The sequence below is a fragment of the Musa acuminata genome, chromosome BXJ1-8 (assembly GCF_036884655.1).
Source record: "Musa acuminata AAA Group cultivar baxijiao chromosome BXJ1-8, Cavendish_Baxijiao_AAA, whole genome shotgun sequence".
Taxonomy (NCBI): domain Eukaryota; kingdom Viridiplantae; phylum Streptophyta; class Magnoliopsida; order Zingiberales; family Musaceae; genus Musa; species Musa acuminata.
In genome coordinates this window covers 41,470,498-41,490,000 of record NC_088334.1, presented here as the reverse complement: position 1 = coordinate 41,490,000, position 19,503 = coordinate 41,470,498, and the positions used below count along the sequence as shown (strand labels likewise).

Below are 19,503 nucleotides of genomic sequence, written 5' to 3'. Positions count from 1 at the left end.
ACTTGCAAAATACACAACATCAAGACAGACCAAGCAGGATGTGATAACTCTTGCATCGAATATTATCCAGAATTCAATTCTGGCAAACTTAGTTCCAGCAATGTTCATGGTTCAGATTTTAAGACCAGAATTACAGCCAGGAGCACATTTTTTTCTGTATACTTTTTCCAAACTATACATGTGGTCTCATTCATTGAACTACAATTTCATGGCTCAAAGTACATCTTTTTCATTTCAGCCTTTTATGTTTCCTCTTTTTCTCAATCATATTAAAAAATTTGCAGTTCACCTCCAAAATAACGAATAAATTTATCGAGAATCAATTAAATGTAACATCAAAAATTAAAATGTTTATTCACAGTTCTTTTATGCCGGTAAGCTTGTGAACATATTTACTTCCAAAATTACAAGAGTTTGACTTCAAGACAACCGTCTTAATCTGAGTTTCCACAATTTTCATGAATACCTTCATATGCTTTAGAGACTATTAATGAAATGATTTTGTTCCATTTTCTACACTCAATATTACACACTACAGACACTGAAGGAATTCTTACATATGAAAAAAGCCAAAGCATGCATCTGTGAAGTCCTAAGCTACCCATTAAAGCTATGAGAGCTTTTAGAATATAAATAGCCATCGATTGGATATTTAGTAAACAAATATTAGTTTGAATCAATGAGACCATAAATGTGTTTAAAGTACTTTCAACAACAGTGATACTTCATATATGACTTAAAACTATGAGAAATGTACATTAGAAAAGCAAACAAACAATTTGGGAAATCAGAGCTAACATATAGGATTTTTGAAAGCTCCAGAGATCTGCATCCAGCATTTAGCTCCAGACACTGGCAATTGCTTTGATAAATGAGGCGGTCATTCCTAATGATATACATGCATAAACTACCAATCAACCAAATCATGAAGACCTTATGGCTATTGCTCGCAGTTCATTGAGGCAAATGCAAGGCACCACAACTCTTTTAACTTCAGGTACAAACGTTGCAACTCGCAACAAAATATAATTGTCGGTTCAAATATAATCATGGTCATCTGATAATTACCTGAAAGTTAAATCCACCAGTAATTCCGTCTACATTTAATATCTGCAACAGAGTCCAAATCTAGTGATGTATTTCATCAAATAAATTGCTAAACAAGCAATAGAAACTCAATATGTTACCTCCCCTGCAAAGAATAGGTTTGGCCTTATCTTGCTTTCCATGGTATTAATTGATACCTGAAGAGTAAATAATAGAAAAAGGAAAAAAAGAAATAACATAAAATACTCCTTTTTGTTCCAAGAAACAGAAACCAAGGCACAAACCTCAGATAGTGGAACACCTCCAGCAGTGACAAATTCATCTTTAAATTGACCCTGCATAGGTGACAGAGCTTCTAAATAACATCAACTAGCAAAATTTCACTGAAAATTTGCAAAATTTATGATTGCAATACAAATTGAAGAAGACCATGACAGACTTTTCCTGCTATTCCAAATGGGCATTGCTTTAACAATAGAGCTATGGAATTCAAATGGTTATTTGAAATAGAAGCCCATAATATATCTGCATCTAAACCCTGAAAAGAGAGGACCATGTTGGTTCAGAAGATTGAGTATATTAACAATTCAAGTGAAAGATGGTATATATATGTTACAAAACCTCGCGTTCCAGTAAATATCTCCAAAATCGTTTTACCAAGTTGAACTTTGTAGGAAACGAATTACATGCCTTAGTTTTCTGCAATGAACAACAACAGTCATCAGGTCAAAAAAAGACCCATAAGATTCTATGCTGAAGCTTGACAACATTATTTATGTTACGAGTCATAATACCAAAAATAAAGTTCAGAAGTGAAACAAAAAATATTCCAAAAATGTAAAGCATAACATGTGATTCACGTAACAGGTGGTTACTTACACAATAGCATTAAGATTTACAGTGGATTGTGCACTTGAATAATTAAAGAGGTCAACAAAAGTCTAGTTGCACAAGACTTGAGCTGAGTGATACTTATATGGTTGTAGTGATGAAGACAAAAAAAAAGTGGAAAGCAAGGCACTAGAACCAATCACATATTGTTTTTTTGGGAGCAATAAAATATCCTTCTTTTGGAAAATAATATATTGTCTTTGACCATCATGAGATATGGCCATCTATAATGAATACCAATGACTAGTAGAAAAATGTCAAATTGAATTATGTTTAAGCTCAAATCTGAGGAAATAGAGTGTGAAAGTACTGATGCCTCACCAATAATATTGCACATGAGGAGGTCTTAAAGCATAAATTCAATTGCATTAGTTCAATTTGAGTACAGTGTACTGCAAAAATCAAAAACAAATTTGGAGATTTTACTGACATATGGCAGCTGCCACAGCCCAGTTGTCAATGGGATAATTGGTTATGTTGCCGAAGTAAAGATGAGTCTAAAACTTATCCTAAGCATTCTGTTCATCTTGACATATATACAGAAATGGACAAATACAGAAAAAAAGAAAGAGGCAAAAGAAGCTTTGCCTAAAAAACAGAAAAAAAAAAAAGCAAATAAGGAATAGCCCACTAGAACTCACGACCACATTAAAGAGACAATAGCAGCTTCCTAAGTAAAAGATAAGAGTTGCAGAAGAAACCGTACTGCAAGCTGCTCTTTGTGCTGGCAAAGGATGTACTTCACATCCTCTAAATGAATGTCAGGTACAAAGTCTACCAAAAGGATTCCTGTTTTGAAATTCAATCAACAACTGAGAACATTCATATATATTGCACATGTATAAGAAAAATAGCATGTCCTGCACATGTGCAAAACAATTATATACAATTCATATGGGATCTAAAAGAAAACAACTATGCCCAAAGGTAACAAGGGGCATTCAAGATAATTTTGTTGTCCTTATTAGTGGTTAATTCTACTTAGCTATGGGTTTCATAGAGTAATAAGGCTATCGTAATGATTTGATCAAAACTGATTCCATGCGCTCTGTGAAGATATTCTCATGTGATGCTGATGCCCCTTTGTCACGGACAAAATTGTAAACAGGGTGTTTAATGTAATGCTTATGTATGTTCATGTCTTTCGGTTTTGTTTATGCTTTGCACAGCATATAAAGGGCTGGCAGTAGGCTTAACAGCCCTATTTTCTTTAGTTTTGGTGGCCGACCAAGGCTTGCAAACAAAGGTTGTGTCATGTGGGCACTTGTGGGGATTTCGGTCTGTAGTGGACCATTTTGGACCCTTTGTTGTGCGACCGTTCAAAGCTTGTAAAGTCTGTTTGTAATTTGCATTGGCTATGAAGTGTTTACTGAAATGATTGCTTGTGGATCCCGAGTAAGATGCTTTCTCTAACCCGTTTTTTCTTTTGTAGGTCCTAAGGGACTATAGGAGGTTTCGGGGAAGTTGACATTCGCCAACGGATACGCAAGGATGCCGCACAACTTAGGTAAAACCAAGTAAGTCCATAAATATGATATCAGAGCGGGACAAGCACTCATAGAAACACTTGGCATGCAAATGTGGGGGACCTAGCAGGGCTGCGTTGAGGGCAGCCAGCATGTGCGACCATTTGGGGGAAAATGGGCATGAAGATATAAGGAAAAGGAGTCGCTCAAAAGAGCAAGCATATGAGATTGGCATTCAGAGGAATAGTCAACCCTTCGCGCAAGAGGCACCAAGAGAACAAGCAAGCTGGGAAGAATACATAACGCATAAAGGTTGGGATGGTTAAGTTTGAGCTATGGCTCGACGTTGACAACCATACTTGATGGTGCTCAAGGCAAGCGAGACGCTTGGTAAAGGATGAGACCATGCAAGGTGGGATAGGTTATTCAGCGATTGAAAGAGTTGTGCAAAGCTCACAGAGGTGAGGGGAATTGCTAACTCGAAGAATTCGGTACTCATGCAAGGGCTTGTATGTGAACGATAGAATGTTCGTGACCATCCCAATGCGACCGAAACTCGGCACCATAGAGCATTGAAACTTTCTCTTCAGCATGAGAAATATACGTTCGTATAAGGCTAAAGTGTGCAGTAAGTTCAGCATGTTGCTAGGCCTTGAGGGGTGCAGCAGGGGTTGAATTAGCGAGGAGTCTCAATCTAGCAAGTGCATTTGCAGGGCAGAACAATGCACAATTTGTTCAGCAAGGCAGAGTAGTCCAAGGGGGTGGTGGTCTCTTAAACTTTCAGAGGGAAGGATGCGAAGAGAGAAGTTGCTCCAACAGGATAGATACCTTGGAGGGATAAGTCTCAGTTCTCCAAAGGGAAAATCATGCGCAATGGACCGCACATGTTGAGGAGGAGTACCTCAAGACAACAATCCCACAAAGCTCAACGGACTAAGCGAGTGGCGAGGAGTCATCACATGATCTCGTATAAGATAATACATTGGGGGATGCATTGCGAGATTAAGTGGGGGAGTGACCCAAGGCAACACAAATGAAGGCACACTTGGAGCCGAAATAGAGATCAGACTCAACAAAGGGTTGACCCGTGGAATGGTGGGCGTGAAGGCCACCATTAACTCAATGCAAACCGAGGAGTGGAGCAACTTGGGTGTAAATTGGTGAAGGACCCAAGCTACATGAAGGGAGTTGGTATAGAAAATGGAACATAGAGCGAAGGCACGAAGCTTTCCTTCGATAAAAGTCTAGGACATGAACTCTTGCAGAGGCAAGAGTGGGATCATGTCGTTCCATGGATCCCTCATTCTGATGGAGCGGACTCATCCTGCATGATGCCAAAGACGAAGGAAGCTTTGAGGCACATGCACCTTATCTTGAAGAAGCATTTGACAGAGGAACTAAGGCGACTCAACTTGCGGAGGCGAAGTTGGGTTCAGAAGGCCTTGGCATGGGGCAAGAGGATGCGAAGGCAGGTACTCTTGAAGAATATTCCATAGTATTGTCATTCAAGTTGCCATGAAGGAAGCGATGCGTAGCGGAGATTGTATCGGTAAGGGCAGAGGCCTAGGATCCAGACAATGGTACGCCAATTTCAGCAAAGTTGGTGGACTTCGAGAGCTACTAGGTGATGGACTGTCCTAAAGCATTCGTCTATGTGTGACCCGAGAGCGGGTTGTCACGGACAAAACTGTAAACAGAGTGTTTAAATGTAATGCTCATGTATGTCCATATCTTTTGGTTTGTTCATGCTTTGCACAGCATGTAAAGGGATGGCCGAAGGCTTAACAGCCCCATTTTTGTTGGGTTAGTGGTCGTTTTAATCTTGTAAATAAAGGTTGTGTCATGTGGACACTTGTGAGAGATATTCGGTCTGTAGTGGATCATTTTGGATCATTTGTTGTGCGACCGTTCAGAGTTTATGAAGTTTGTTTGTAATTTGCATTGGTTATGAAGTGTTTCCTAAAATGATTGTTTGTGAGATCCCAAGTGAGGCGCTTTCTCTAACATGTTTTCTCTTTTGTAGGTCCTAAGGGACCATAGAAGGTTTTGGAGAGGTTGACCTTTGCGGACGGATATGCCGCACGACTTAGGCAAAACCAGCTAAGTCCGTGACAGATGGTATCAGAGCAGGACAAGCACTCATAGAAACACTTGGCATACAAACGTGAAGGACCTAGCAGGGCTGCGTTGAGGGCAACCAGCATAGGCAACCGTTTGGGGGAAAATGGGCATGGAGATGTAGGGAAAATGAGTCGCTCAGAGGAGCGGGCATTTGAGATTGGCATTCAGAGGAATGGCCAACCCTTCGCGCAAGAGGCACTACGAGGATAAGCAAGTTGGGAAGAATGCATAGCGCACGAAGGTTGGGATGGCTGAGTTTGAGCTACGGCTCAACGTTGGCAACCATACTTGATGGTGCTCAAGGCAAGCAAAGCGCTTGGTAAAGGATGAGACCATGTAAGGTGGAATGGGTTGTTCAACGACCGAAAGAGTTGTGCAAAGCTCATAAAGGTGATGGGAATTGCTAACTTGAAGAATTTGATACTTATACAAAAGCTTGTTTGCGAACGATGGAGTGTTTGTGACTATCCCAAGGCGACTGAAACTCGGCGCCATGGAGTATTGAAACTTTCTCTTCAGCATGAGAATGATACATCCGTAGGAGGCTGAAGTGTGCAGCGAGTTCAACATGTTGCTATGCCTTGAGAGGTGCAGCGGGAGCTGGATTGACATAGTGTCGCAATCTAGCAAGTGCGTTTGTAGGAGGCAGAATAATGCACAGTTTGTTTAGCAAGGCGGAGTAGTCCAAGGGAATGGTGGTCTCCGAAACTTTCAAAGAGAAGGAAGCAAAGAGATAAGTTGCTCTAATGAGATAGATATCTAGGAGAGATAAATCCCGGCTCTTCAAAGGGAGAACCATGTGCAACGGACAGCATATGTTGAGGAAGAGTACCTTAAAACAACTTCACAAAGCTCAACGGACCAAGCAAGTGGCGAGGAGTCATCGCATGATCTCGTTTGAGATAATGCATTACGAGATCAAGTGGGGGAGCGACCCAAGTCACACAAGATGAAGGTACACTTAGAGTCGATATAGAGATTGGACTTATTGAAGGACTGACCCGTGGAATAGTGGGTGTGAGGACCATCATCAACTAAATGCAAATCGAGGAGCGGAGCAACTTGGGTGTAACTTGGCGAAATACCCAAGCCGCATGAAGGGAGTCGACATAGAAGATGGAACATAGAGCGGAGGCACAGAGCTTTCCTTGGACAGGGGTCAAGGACATGAACTCTTGCAGAGGCAAGAGCGGGATCATGTCGTTCCATGGGTCCCTCATTCTGATGGAGCGGGCTCATCCTGTATGGTGCCAAAAACGAAGTGAGTTTCGAGGAACATGTACCTTACCTCGGAGAAGTATTTGATGGAGGAACTAAGGTGACTCAATTTGTCGATGCGAAGTTAGGTTCAGAAGGCCTTGGCATGGGGCAAGAGGACACGGAGGCAAGTACTCTTGAAGAATATACCACAATGCTACCAATCAAGTTATCATGAAGGAACCGGTGCACTGCGAAGATTGTGCTGGTAGGGGAAAGGGCCCAGGATCCAGACAATGGTGCACTAATTTCAGCGAAGTCGGTGGACTTCGGGAGCTACTAAGCAACGGACTGTCCTAGAGCGGTACTTCGTCTAGGTGTGACCCAAGAGCGGGTGGACGAAGGTCGATTACCAAAGAAGTGAACACAATTGAAAGTGGAAGAGGCCTTGTGATGTTTTGGCAGAGGTCATACATGGAGGGATCACAATACGAGTTCATCCCACAAGGATCAGAGTGCAATGGAGATGTCACCAGGAGGCGACATGGTGCAGCGGATCGTGGTGAAACAGTTCGTGGCAACGCGATACACACGAATCTAGTCCCGTGAGGGACTATATCATATGGAGGTATGATCGGGGGCTACTAGGAGCTCCACTTCAGTGAACAACACGACGATAAGAAGGGCTATAGATTCAAGGAGTGAAAGCCACAGTACCACAGAGGCGGGTCTTCCGTGTGTGAATCGAATTTTGCATCGGACAAAAGCCTTGATCATCAGCATATGGGGGTTGTGTACCACCGAGAGAAAAGTTCGAATGCAAGTACCAGTGAGTCCCATGGGAGGGACTTGATCATGTAGAGGTATGATCAGAGCGGCTGGAGAGTTGGACTGCTCCAGAGCCCATATTCGCTTAAGGGAGCTCGACAAGTCAGAGGACAAGGCCGAGTAAGCGAACGTTGCTACCAAGGAAGCAAAGGAGAACAGAATCAATGCGAACCCTACAATATGATGGCAGAGGCCATGCATGGGAGTTGCAGTCTGTCTTTCCATCGACTAAGAGGAACTGCTAAGAGAACACAGCGGTGTTGAAGCAGGGGGTCGAAAAGGGCGAGGAAGCGACAACGAGTCCAGAGGGACTTAGCTACCCCAAACCAAGCATCGGTTATAATGGAGGCGGACTTGGAGGAGTGCCACAGAGACATATCTACCGATCGTGACGAAAGGGATGCAGATGTGAGGCAACATATAGTAGGGCCATGGGCATAGTAGCGCTATGGTACCACAAAGGCGAGACTTCCGTGAAGTCAACGATCTCTTGCTCTCATGAAGGGAGAGCGCTTGGTCGTGAAAGGGGCCGAGGAGATAGAGCATGCAGAGGTAAACTCCAAGTACCGAGACAAGGCTGAAGGGCAGAGGCCAGGGAACTTCGTAAGACCGGTGTCAACGAGCTTCTCATCAAAATAGCCGAAAGTAAAGGACTTCGAGTCGTGCACGAGTGCACGACTAAGGAATGAAGCAGGCAATACGCGATGTTGTACCCTTGCTACTCAGTGGAGTAGGCGACAGGGTTGATAGAGAAGACGGTATAATCCCAGCGGTGATCAAAACTTTTAAAGACTTACTCCAAGTTAGAGTGAAAACTTTCTGCATTCCAAAAGTTTGATGGCATTAAGAAGGTGAATCACAGTAGCTAACTCAACGCAAGAAGTGCAAACACTTCGAGTGCTTCAAAAGTGTGAGCAAAGAGCGGGTGAAGATCAGTAACCAGCTCGATGCATGGAGTACAACCCTCGAAGAGGCGGGCGAAGTCAAGTAACCTTTGTCTTCTCAACTCTTAAAAGAATGGGCGGAACCAAATACCCCAATTCTCTTAGCTATCCAGTATATGAGCTTTGCATATGTTCAAAGACCCTTCAAAGAAACAAAAAAAAAAACAATAGTTGTCAAATCATTACCAATGGTGATCAGTGCTACTGAGAGTAGATTATCCGCTTCATTTCTCAACAGAATGTCAATCGAAAGCGGAAGTGATACGAACCTACTTGGAAGTGACAACTAAGTGAAAGAAGAGTGGATGGGTAAATTTTATGGAGGAAGGACCCAAAAACTTCAAAAGTTTACGAGATAATGCTTGATAAAGCTCCAACAAGCATCCACCCAATTCAAGCAGCATGAGGCATTTAAGAGACTAGCGCATAGTAAGGATGGTCTTTTCATTCATCTGAAGGATCCGCAGGAACCAACAGGGATCAACACAACTCAACCAACCCCACATTGGCGAGTTGAAGCAGTATGGCGGATCAAAAGTTCGACTACTCAACAACAGCGGTGGAGAGCAGCTAAGAGCCAGGAGGCACATTGTAGCAAGGATAGAAGATTGAAGACTCGGCAAAGGTGAGGAGTTGCAGCGTCAACAAAGGCTTCGACGAGGATATCGAATGAATAAGTGGGGGAGAATGTCACGGACAAAACTGTAAACAAAATGTTTGAATGTAATACTCATGCATGTCCGTGTCTTTTGGTTTGTTCATGCTTTGCACAGCATATAGAGAGACGGTCAAAGGCTTAATAACCTCATTTTAGTTGGGTTTGGTAGTTATTTTAGATTTGTAAATAAAAGTTGTGTCATGTGGACACTTGTGAGAGATATTCGGTCTGTAGTGGACCATTTTGGATCCTTTGCTATGCAACCGTTCAGAGCTTGTGAAGTTTGTTTGTAATTTATATTGATTATGAAGTGTTTCCTGAAATGATTATTTGTGGATCCCAAGTGAGACGTTTTCTCTAACCCGTTTTATCTTTTGTAGGTCCTAAGGGATCATAGGAGGTTTCGGAGATGCTGACCTTTGCGAATGGACACGCAAGAGTGCCGCACGACTTAGGCAAAACCAGCTAAGTCCGTGACAGGGTGGACGAAGGTCGATTGCCAAAGGAGCGAACACAATCGAAGGTGGAAGAAGCCCTGCAATGTGTTGGCAGAGGCCACACATAGAGTGATCACAATTCGAGTTCATCCCACAAGGATCAGAATGCAATAGAGATATCACCAGGAGGTGACATGTTGTAGCGAAACGTGGTGGAACAGTTCGTGGCAATGCGATACATACGAATCTTGTCCCGCGAGAGACTAGATCATACGGAGGTATGATCGAGAGCTACTGGGAGCTCCACTTCGGTGAACAACACGACAGCAAAAAAGGCTATGGATTCAAGGAGTGAATAGCATGGTATCGCAACAGCGAGTCTTCCATGCGTGCATCGAATTTTGCATTGGATATAAGCTTGGTCATCAACATATGGGGGTTGTGTACCACCGAGAGAGTATACTAAATACAAGTACCAATAAGTCCTATAGGAGGGACTTGATCATGCAGAGGTATGATCAGAGCGACTGGAGAGTTGGACTGCTCCAGAGCTCATATTCGCTTAAGGGAGCCCGACAAGTCAGAGGACAAGACCGAGTAAACGAACGTTGCTACGAAGGAAGCTAAGGAGAACAGAATCGGTGCAAACCCTACAACATGATAGCAGAGGCCATACATGGGAGTTGCAGTCTGTCTTTCCATCGACTAAGGGGAACTGCTTAGAGAACACATAGGTGTTGAAGTTGGGGGTCGAAAGGCACGAGGAAGGGACGACGAGTCCAAAGGGACTTAGCTACCCAAAACCAAGCATCGGTTAGAATGGAGATAGACTCGGAGGAGTGCCACAGAGGCAGATCTACCGATCGCGAAGTAAAGGATATAGATGCGAGGCGACGGATAGTAGGGTCATGGGCATGGCAACGCTATGGTACCGCAGAGGCGGGACTTCCGTGAAGTCATGGATCCCTTGCTCTCATAGAGGGAGAGCGCTTGGTTGTGAAAGGGGCCGAGGAGGTGGAGAATACGGAGGCAATCTCCAAGTACCGAGACAAGGCTGAAGGGTAGAGGCCAGAGAACTTCGTAAGACCGGTGTCAATGAGCTTCTCATCAAGATAGCCGAAAGTGGAGGACTTCGGGTCGATGCAAGAGTATACGACCAAGGAACGAAGCAGGCAGTACGCGGTGCTGTACCTTTGCTACTCAGTGGAGTAGGCGGCAGAGATGATGGAGAAGACGATACAATCCTAGAGGAGACCAAAACTATTAAAGACTGACTCCAAGTTGGGGTGAAAACTTCTTGCATTCCAGAAATTTGATGGCATTGAGAAGGTAAATCACAGTAGTTAACTCAACGCAAGGAGTGCAAATATTTTGAATTCTCCAGAAATGTGAGCAAAAAGCAGGCGAAGGCTAGTAACCAGCTCGATGCATAGAGTACAACTCTCGAGGAGGCGAGTGAAGTCAAGTAACCTTTGTCTTTTCAACTCTTAAGAGAATGGACGAAACCAAGTACCCCAATTCTCTTATATATCCAGCAAAGGAGCTCTGCACATGTTTAAAGACCCTTCGAAGAAACTAAATGGAAGATAATAGTTGTCAAATCCTCACCAATGGTGATCAGTGCTACTAAGAGTAGATTATCCGCTTCATTTCTCAATAGAATGTCAATCGAAAGTAGAAGTGCTACGAACCTATTTGGAAGTGACAACTAAATGAAAGAAGAGTCAATGGACAAATTTTGTGAATGGAGGACCCAAAAAACTTCAAAAGTTTACGAGGCGATGCTCATTAAAGCTCCAACAGGCATCCACCTAGTTCAAGCGACATGAGCCATTTGAGAGACCCATGCATACTAAGGATGGTCTTTTCCTTCATCTGAAGGATCCGCAGGAACCAACAGTGATCAACACAACTCGACCAACCCCACACTAAAAGTCATTGGCGAGTTGAAGCAGCATGACGGATTAAAAGTTCGACTACTCAACAATAGCAGCAGAGAGCAACTGGGGACCAACAGACGTATTGCAGCTGGAGCAAAAGATTAAAGACTCAGCAAAGACGATGAGTTACAACATCAGCAAGAGCTTCGACGAGGACGTCGAAGGAATAAGTAGGGGAGAATGTTACGGACAAAATTGTAAACAGGGTGTTTGATGTAATGCTTATGTATATCCGTGTCTTTTGGTTTTGTTTATGCTTTGCACAGCATATAAAGAATTGACAGTAGACTTAGTAGTTGGGTTTAGTGGTCGACCTAGGCTTGCAAACAAAGGTTGTATCATGTGGGCACTTGTGGGGATTTCGATCTATAATAGACCATTTTGGACCCTTTTTTGTGCGACCGTTCAGAGCTTGTAAAGTTTGTTTGTAATTTGCATTGACTATGAAGTGTTTACTGAAATGATTGCTTGTGGATTCCGAGTAAGACGCTTTCTCTAACCAGTTTTCTCTTTTGTAGGTCTTAAGGGACCATAAGAGGTTTCGAGGAGGCTGACCTTTGCGGACAGACACGCAAGGGTGCCGCACAACTTAGGCAAAACCAGCTAAGACCATGACACCATGGTGGATGGAAAACTTTTGTAAAGATAGCATATTGTCAATTTTGTTAGGGTTGCTGATTGGCTCCATACCGGATAACTGAATACCCCACAACCTCTCTGACACTACCAAAACTACCCATTCCTCCTTTTCTTGGTTTCGGAATTTTGTAACCTAGAGCTTTTTTGTTTTACCTCTCCTTTTAAAAAAATAAAATATAATAAGTGAGCTTCACACATCTGTTCATACTTTCTGGGATTAATGATCTTGTTTTTTGTTATATGCTTGTTATATAACAGAATTAAATCAAGAAAATAAATATGAATATAAAATGTACAAAGATTATCCTTAAAAGCAGTATCAACTATCATAATCAGGATAGATATATATTCTCGACACCTCACCCCAGAATTGACTAAAGAATAAAACATCAAGAATAACACTTGTTTTTCTTTTGACTATTCATAACAGTATATCTGAAACTATTACCTATTTACCTGTATAATTGGAAAGGAAGAGTTCGCATGCTCCCCAAGCAGATAAGCGGAGAATTACAGGCCCACTAAGACCCCAGTGGGTTACTAGCATAGGTCCAACCTACAGAACTCAAATAATATATTGGAAAAATGTTCAACATTTATGATAAATGAACTTACAGAAGTACATGCCTGTGTATATTCAGGTAAGTTTTTCTGGATACTTTTCAATTTCAACTTTGCTTTAACTCTTGGGAATGTGACCTATTACCACAAAAAAAGGCAATATGAAAAGAAAAAGAAATTCAAATGGCATATGAGACCAAAATTACAAGGTGATCTTGCATGAGAAATTCATTTTTCAAAGATATCCTCGACATGGACAAAAATCACTAAAAGATTACCAATTCAGAATTACCCCAGATAAACTTGGCAATTGTGTGTCCTCAATTTTAAATGTGAATAAGCTAGGTACTGGATCTATGATAGAATGACCAAGTTGTGCAGCAATTTTGTAACCCTGCAAAATAATTACAACTGCATGTAACATCCCTAGTCCAATTCTATTTGCAATTAATAGAAGTATGTCCAACCTGTTGGCTGCTACCCGTGGCCATTAGTACATAATCAGCTTTAATGTATTCAACAAAATTCATAGTGCGTTTCTCCACCTTCAGAAGAAACTGTTCACCATCAATCAATGACACATCTGAAACGGTTTTTCCAATCTGCAGTACAACTTAAAAAGAAAATTTATATCAAGTATACATGAAGTTAGAATGTACAAAGCATGTTGCACTATAGTAGGGATATTCAGAGACAAAAAACATACAACTAAGTCAGGAAACATAAATTAATGATTGCATAAAATTTCATGAAAGAGTGGAGGTTTGATATGATAATACAGAAGTAGATTAAGCAATTTGTTGAAATATTGCCAAACTATGTTCATCAGTTTGTACAGGCTTCTTGATTTTCTAACTTCACATATGTTAACAATGAGATAGATGATGTATCAAGCATTATAAAGGGAATGCATAGACTGCTGGATGGCCACCGATCAACTAGCAAGACCAAGTCATGGGTGAATGGTTAAGCAAAACCTTTGAAAAAGAAAACGGTAAAATAAATATGCGACATGTACCAATTAACCCATACCTGTAGTTATATTCATAGTATGATGAGATTCAATTCACTTCAAGTTAGTTGAATAGTGTTACGTACCTCCTCTCCAATTATCAACACCCAAGGACTTGACCGTAAAAAGTATACAAGAATTGCTATAATTCTTGCATTTTTAGAATCCTTGCATGGTGAGACACTGTTATGACGTCGATCATTTTATTCCATTCAATTGGTTTATTCCTTCAGATACTCATTAGTTTTACCAAGTATTTAAGTTTGATGTTTATGAATGTTCCTTTACTAATTAGTACTGTGTTACTCTAAATATCTTATTGCTTTCGTCTTTCACATCTTCTTGATGTCTAATTATTGTGTTGCATACCCAAAAACAAGCATCAACAGTAGTAATATAAATTTGTCAAGTTTGTAATATATAACTAATTATGGTAGACTGGTAGTATCACTTACCCAGTAAAAAAATAACTGTAGCAGTATTATTATCGTGATTGAGGATGAACAGTAACCCTTACAGGTGAAAAGACATACCTCCACGACTTTTTGCTTCACTGAGAAGGCAATCCACTATAGATGCTGAGCTGTTGCTGACGGGAAAAACTCTTCCATCCTCTTCCGTCTGAACTTTTTATAAAAATAAAATGAAAGAATTATCTTAATAATGTGAATCTTCACAAAGATATGTAGGACAGAATGGACTCTGTGTTAATTTTTACAACCTTAAGCTCAACTCCACGATCAGAGAACCAGCGTATTGTGTCCTTTGGTCCATGAATATTGAAAAAGGAGCCCCGCAGTTCTCTATTTCCTCTAGGATAATTATCCGCCAGTCCCTGTAATTTGCAGCAAATAAGCCCAGAAAATTCTAGATATACCATAATCAACTAAATTCCATCATCATTCACTCTCATAGTCTCATTACAGGGTATATGCTTGTCACAAATTTATTTTAATAAAATTCTGCAACATAAAGTGACAGAGAAATGTCTTATTAACACAGTCTACAACATTTTTCTGGTGCCTCACCGCTGAGTCAAAAAAAAGCCCATTTGTTACATTACATCGGCCTCCACCAGAAATTTTAACCTACAGTTAAAAGCAAATAAAGTTAAATGAGGAACAATGATCTAAAACATGAAATATGCATACTTATTTAAAACATTATACTATGACTTTGACGGATAATTTAAATTGTGATTTATTTATTTATCTGATCACCTATTTGGCATATTCAACTTCATCAAGACATTTTAGAGTATACTTGCCAAAAAGTATCCTCTATTCCATATGCAATTTTTTACAACACTTCTTCCGTTATCCCAATAAGCTTTGTACTTATTTTTCAGATCATATAGGTGCCCAACAATTTGTAATGCAGCACAATGTCAAGACAAGCCTCACAAAAGACTTTGTGGTAGGGTTACCAAAACACCATTTCAGCAATTACGATCAATAAGGCATGAAAGACATAAAGACAAGTCCAAGAAGAACTTGAAATTATACCAGGTTTCAGAACCAAAATCCTATTTTTCTCTCTCTGAAAGACTGAAACCATATCTTTCACTTGGCTAAAAGACCCATAAATCTTTGACTTTCTGATGTAGAAATATCTTCCATTATGAGAAACCCAAAAAGGACACCCACATGCTACATGGAAAAATGAAAAAAGTGACAGCATGATGTAGAAACATCTTCCATTCAGAGGAACACAAAAAGGATACCCACATGCTACATGGAAATTTTTTTAAAAAAAGGACAGCACAGTGCATAAGCTCTTACCAATGCATTTTGACAATATCATTTGACTAAAGCATAGACTAAAGCATTTGAATAGCATCATCTACCTTCGCTAATGGCTTCCCCTTCTCAATAACCAGCACATTAAGATGTGGCGCTATAAATTTAGCTCTTATTGAAGCATAGACTCCAGACGCACCACCACCTACCACCACCAACAATTGTTCATTTGCCTACAAAGCAGAGGTAGCTATTAGAACAGATTATGAAGCCATGAAGAACCAACAACTATCATCACTGTCATGGTTCTTTGATCAGGCCATAAGAAAATCCACCTTATCATCCATAATCAGCTCTACCACGACCTATGCTGAAGCACAGTGATAGATAAAGAGAAGAGAGCGATAGTTTTACTTGTTGAGCCATTGTTATAAGTGGAGAAGAACTGAAGCGATTTCTGCGGTGACAGAGCAGCATGCTGCTACTCCTACCAAAATACGAGGCTCCAATGGAATTCCCAAAGTGAAGGACGCTTCCAAGACCCAAGCTCGTCATGCTGGCGTTCACTCAAACGATCACCGAGCACCCCTCAGTGAAACTGAGCCAGCCAAGGGCGGACAAGCAAGAACAAATCTGCAACCTACTTATAGAAACAGCAGAATTAGCGTTTCCATACCGCCTTAGTTCAGAAAGAGTGGACTTGTCGCTGCGGCATATCTTCGAACGAATGCGGAGCACGCGTCTATGAACTAAGCTACCTAAGGAGGAACAGGGGAAAAGAGCTGACAATTAGAGCAAGGTACTCAACTAGAGAAAGCAACGTTGTCTAATTTCACCTTAGCAAAAGAACAGCCTTCGCACGCGGCATTCCTTCAAACAAGTACTGAGCACGCGTCTGAAAACAGTGCCACCAAGGAAAAGGAAACGGAGAATGGAGAAGGAAGATCAAGGATGCATGAACAACCCTACACCGCGAACGAGAAAATCAACAACAGCACGCACAATTCACATTGGGCCAAAAAGGGCAAAACAAGGGCCTCACCTGGCTGTGGGACGGACGACAGCCTTCCATGATATATCAACAAAACACAAGCCCCAGTATTCTAATTATTCAATATCGACTACATATATATATATATATTGTTAAGATCGAAATCAACATTAAAAGAGGGGATGAATCAGTTCTTACATAAAAACGCTAATTTGAAAACCTTTATTTGATAAAATTATATCGGAAATGCGTTTGAACTTAGAGAAAGTGTCAATTCGAGTGAGCAGCCAAAATAGTAAGCAATATAAATAAAAAGTCAAAGAAGAGAAGGCACACCAATTTTATAGTGGTTCGGTTTTCGTAACTTATATTCACTCTCGATTCGTCTTCCGTTGAGGTCATCGGCTTCCACTATTGATCTTCTTTCAATTGGTGAAGATCAACTACCCTCTTACGGCTCTACTCTCTTTCTTCACAAATTTAGGAGATAACCTTTACAGTTCTCTTAGCCCTCCCTTAAACAAAAATTACACTTATAACCGTATTTTCTTACTTTTTATCATAAGCTTTTTGTTGACTTTTCATACTTTTACATGCAGAAATGATTAGGGTATTTTGAGGCCCCAAATGGCTTCGAAATTAGAGTCAAAATATGTCTCATCCCAGGTTCCGGGATACTAGCGGTACCACCACCATTATTGGATGATACCACCACCTGACAACCCTGCTCTAGCGGTACCATCGCTAGTCTAAGAGGTATGATCACCTGATAGAGCCTTGAAGACTAGGCTATGATGGTACCAGCACTTGTTAGGCGGTACCACCACTTGTCAGGCGGTACCACCACTTGACAGCATTAATTACCAACGGTACCATCGCTAAACAGTACTTGGGATGCCGAGTCTCAGGTGGTTCCACCGCCAGCCCTAGTGGTGCTACTGCTTGACATGACTCCAAGTCATTGGATGGGTCATCCATCCAACCTAATTTAGCCTTGATTCGGGCCTAATTGGCCCCTAATTGAGTTAGTAGGATTTTCCTCAAATTAACTTAATTGACACCTAACTATGATAACTAAGGCTAAAACAATTACAATACTAGCAATCTTAATTGTCTGGCATGTCAATTGTTCATCCAAACTTCCGATCAACTTCCGACAAACTCCCGGCGAACTCCCGACGAATTCCTAGCGAGCTTTCGGCGCATCATCCGAACCTTTGGCATAATGCCCAATCTATCCATTCTCGACACATTGTCCAATTCTTCTGACCTGATGCCTGATCTTTAACTCCGGCCTAACGACCGATTCTCTAATTATTTTACCTTTTCATGATCATAGTTAGTCCTACATCATTTTTCTCAACACATGAATTAGATCATAAATTAATTGATTTCATCATCAAAATTCGAGATTCGAAAATCTTTCCCTTTTTTATGATGACAATCAATCGATAACAGAGTTAACCTTAACTCCCCCTATCTATGTTATATCCAAATAAGTTAAACTTGAATTCAAAAAGAAAAATAACTTTTGAATTTAAATGAAATAATTTTGATCATATTGCATCATATCAAAATTTCATACATTATGCATCATAATTTCAAATGATCAGTAAGATACACAATTTTAAAACATTACAACTCATCATCACTTCTTGCATTATACGAAAAATAAGTCAACATTACTTTAGGCATAATTTCTCATTACTTATTACTTCTCGCCTTTTGTCATCAACAAAAAAGAGAAAAGCACAACAAGTAATTGATCCGTGCAAGCTAGTATTTCAACAAGTTTTACACCATTTAGAATATACAAGTTAGCAAGGTTTTGAAATTCGAAGTTAAGCAAAATTTTTGCTTCTTGATATGTGCAAGATAGCAATATTTGCTTCTTGATATGAGCAAGCTAGCATTTCTCCTTCAATGTGCAAGCACTTTTGATTCTCTTGAGATGTATAAGCTAGCATTTTTTGTGTTCTCTCCTTTGTCATCAAAAAATAAAAAGAAGAAGAAGAAGAAGGGAGAAATTCATTCATCACATAAAAAAAAAGAATCAAAGTCATAAGTTCCAAAAGTTCATGAATCAAAGTTCTACTTTCGTAAATAGAAAGTAGAAGGATTTATAGAAAATAATCATCACATAAAATATCAAATATACCAAAAGTCCATGAATCAAATCTCTTCTTTTGTATATTGCAAGAAGAAGGAATGAGTACATTATAAGAAGAATAAATAATAGGAAACGATCTCGATTTAAAAAGAAAACTCAAGTTATAAAAATTGAGAAATATAAAAAATGTATAAGAGGAACTCATGTATTAGGAAGATTTAACATGCCTAATTCTCTTCTAATAAAATCAAATTATTCTTCATTCAATAGTTTTATAAAAATATCAACTAATTGATATTTTATATTAATAAATTATAAATATATATCATAGTTATTAATGTGATCTATAATAAAATGATGCCTAATGTCTATGTTTAGTTCTAGAGGGTTGAACAAGATTTTTTGTTAAACATATTGTACTAGTATTATCATATTTTATAGAAATATTTTTTAAATATAGCTCATAATATTTTAAAATATTTTTCATCTAAATAACTTATGCACAACATGCACTTGCTGCTATATATTCAGCCTCGGTTGTGGATAATGCAACTGAATTTTGTTTCTTAGAAGACCAAGAAATAAATGAATAACCTAAGAGTTGACATGTTCTAGATGTGTTTTTTCTATCTATTCTATATCTAGCAAAATCAACATCGGTATAAGCAATCAATTCAAGATTTTAAGTTTTTGGATACTATAATCCTAGATTAGGTGTTCCTTTTAACAACTTTTAAGTGAGATTGCTTGCGATTAAATTGAAAAATAACACATAGTCCAATACTAATCATAATATTAGGTCTAGTTGCTTTGAGGTAGTAAACTACATATCATACCCATATAATTTTTTTGTCAAAACATTCTCTATTAATATCCATATCTATCTATCTTTGTAGAAGTGCTCGTTAGTATATTAATAGCC

At 40.0% G+C, this 19,503-nt stretch overlaps 1 protein-coding gene across 3 annotated transcripts in view; it reads right to left on the bottom strand.

The window, feature by feature from the left end:
- LOC103994636 (uncharacterized) overlaps nucleotides 1-16,630 on the bottom strand; it is a 17,518-nt gene extending 888 nt beyond the window's left edge. The window contains exons 1-17 of one of the 3 annotated variants that reach the window (XM_065079702.1): nucleotides 16,523-16,630; nucleotides 16,317-16,445; nucleotides 15,895-16,238; nucleotides 15,588-15,713; nucleotides 14,770-14,829; nucleotides 14,463-14,576; nucleotides 14,275-14,362; nucleotides 13,197-13,342; nucleotides 13,022-13,123; nucleotides 12,796-12,867; nucleotides 12,625-12,724; nucleotides 2,645-2,727; nucleotides 1,669-1,746; nucleotides 1,487-1,585; nucleotides 1,332-1,382; nucleotides 1,188-1,244; nucleotides 1,069-1,110 (exon numbers count right to left, since the gene is read on the bottom strand). In XM_065079702.1, the coding sequence (XP_064935774.1) occupies nucleotides 1,069-1,110; nucleotides 1,188-1,244; nucleotides 1,332-1,382; nucleotides 1,487-1,585; nucleotides 1,669-1,746; nucleotides 2,645-2,727; nucleotides 12,625-12,724; nucleotides 12,796-12,867; nucleotides 13,022-13,123; nucleotides 13,197-13,342; nucleotides 14,275-14,362; nucleotides 14,463-14,576; nucleotides 14,770-14,829; nucleotides 15,588-15,713; nucleotides 15,895-16,035 (1,359 nt within the window). In that variant the 5' untranslated portion in view covers nucleotides 16,036-16,238; nucleotides 16,317-16,445; nucleotides 16,523-16,630. The other 2 variants (XM_065079703.1, XM_065079701.1) reach the window with 2 other exon arrangements.
- Nucleotides 16,631-19,503: the final 2,873 nt, after the last annotated feature.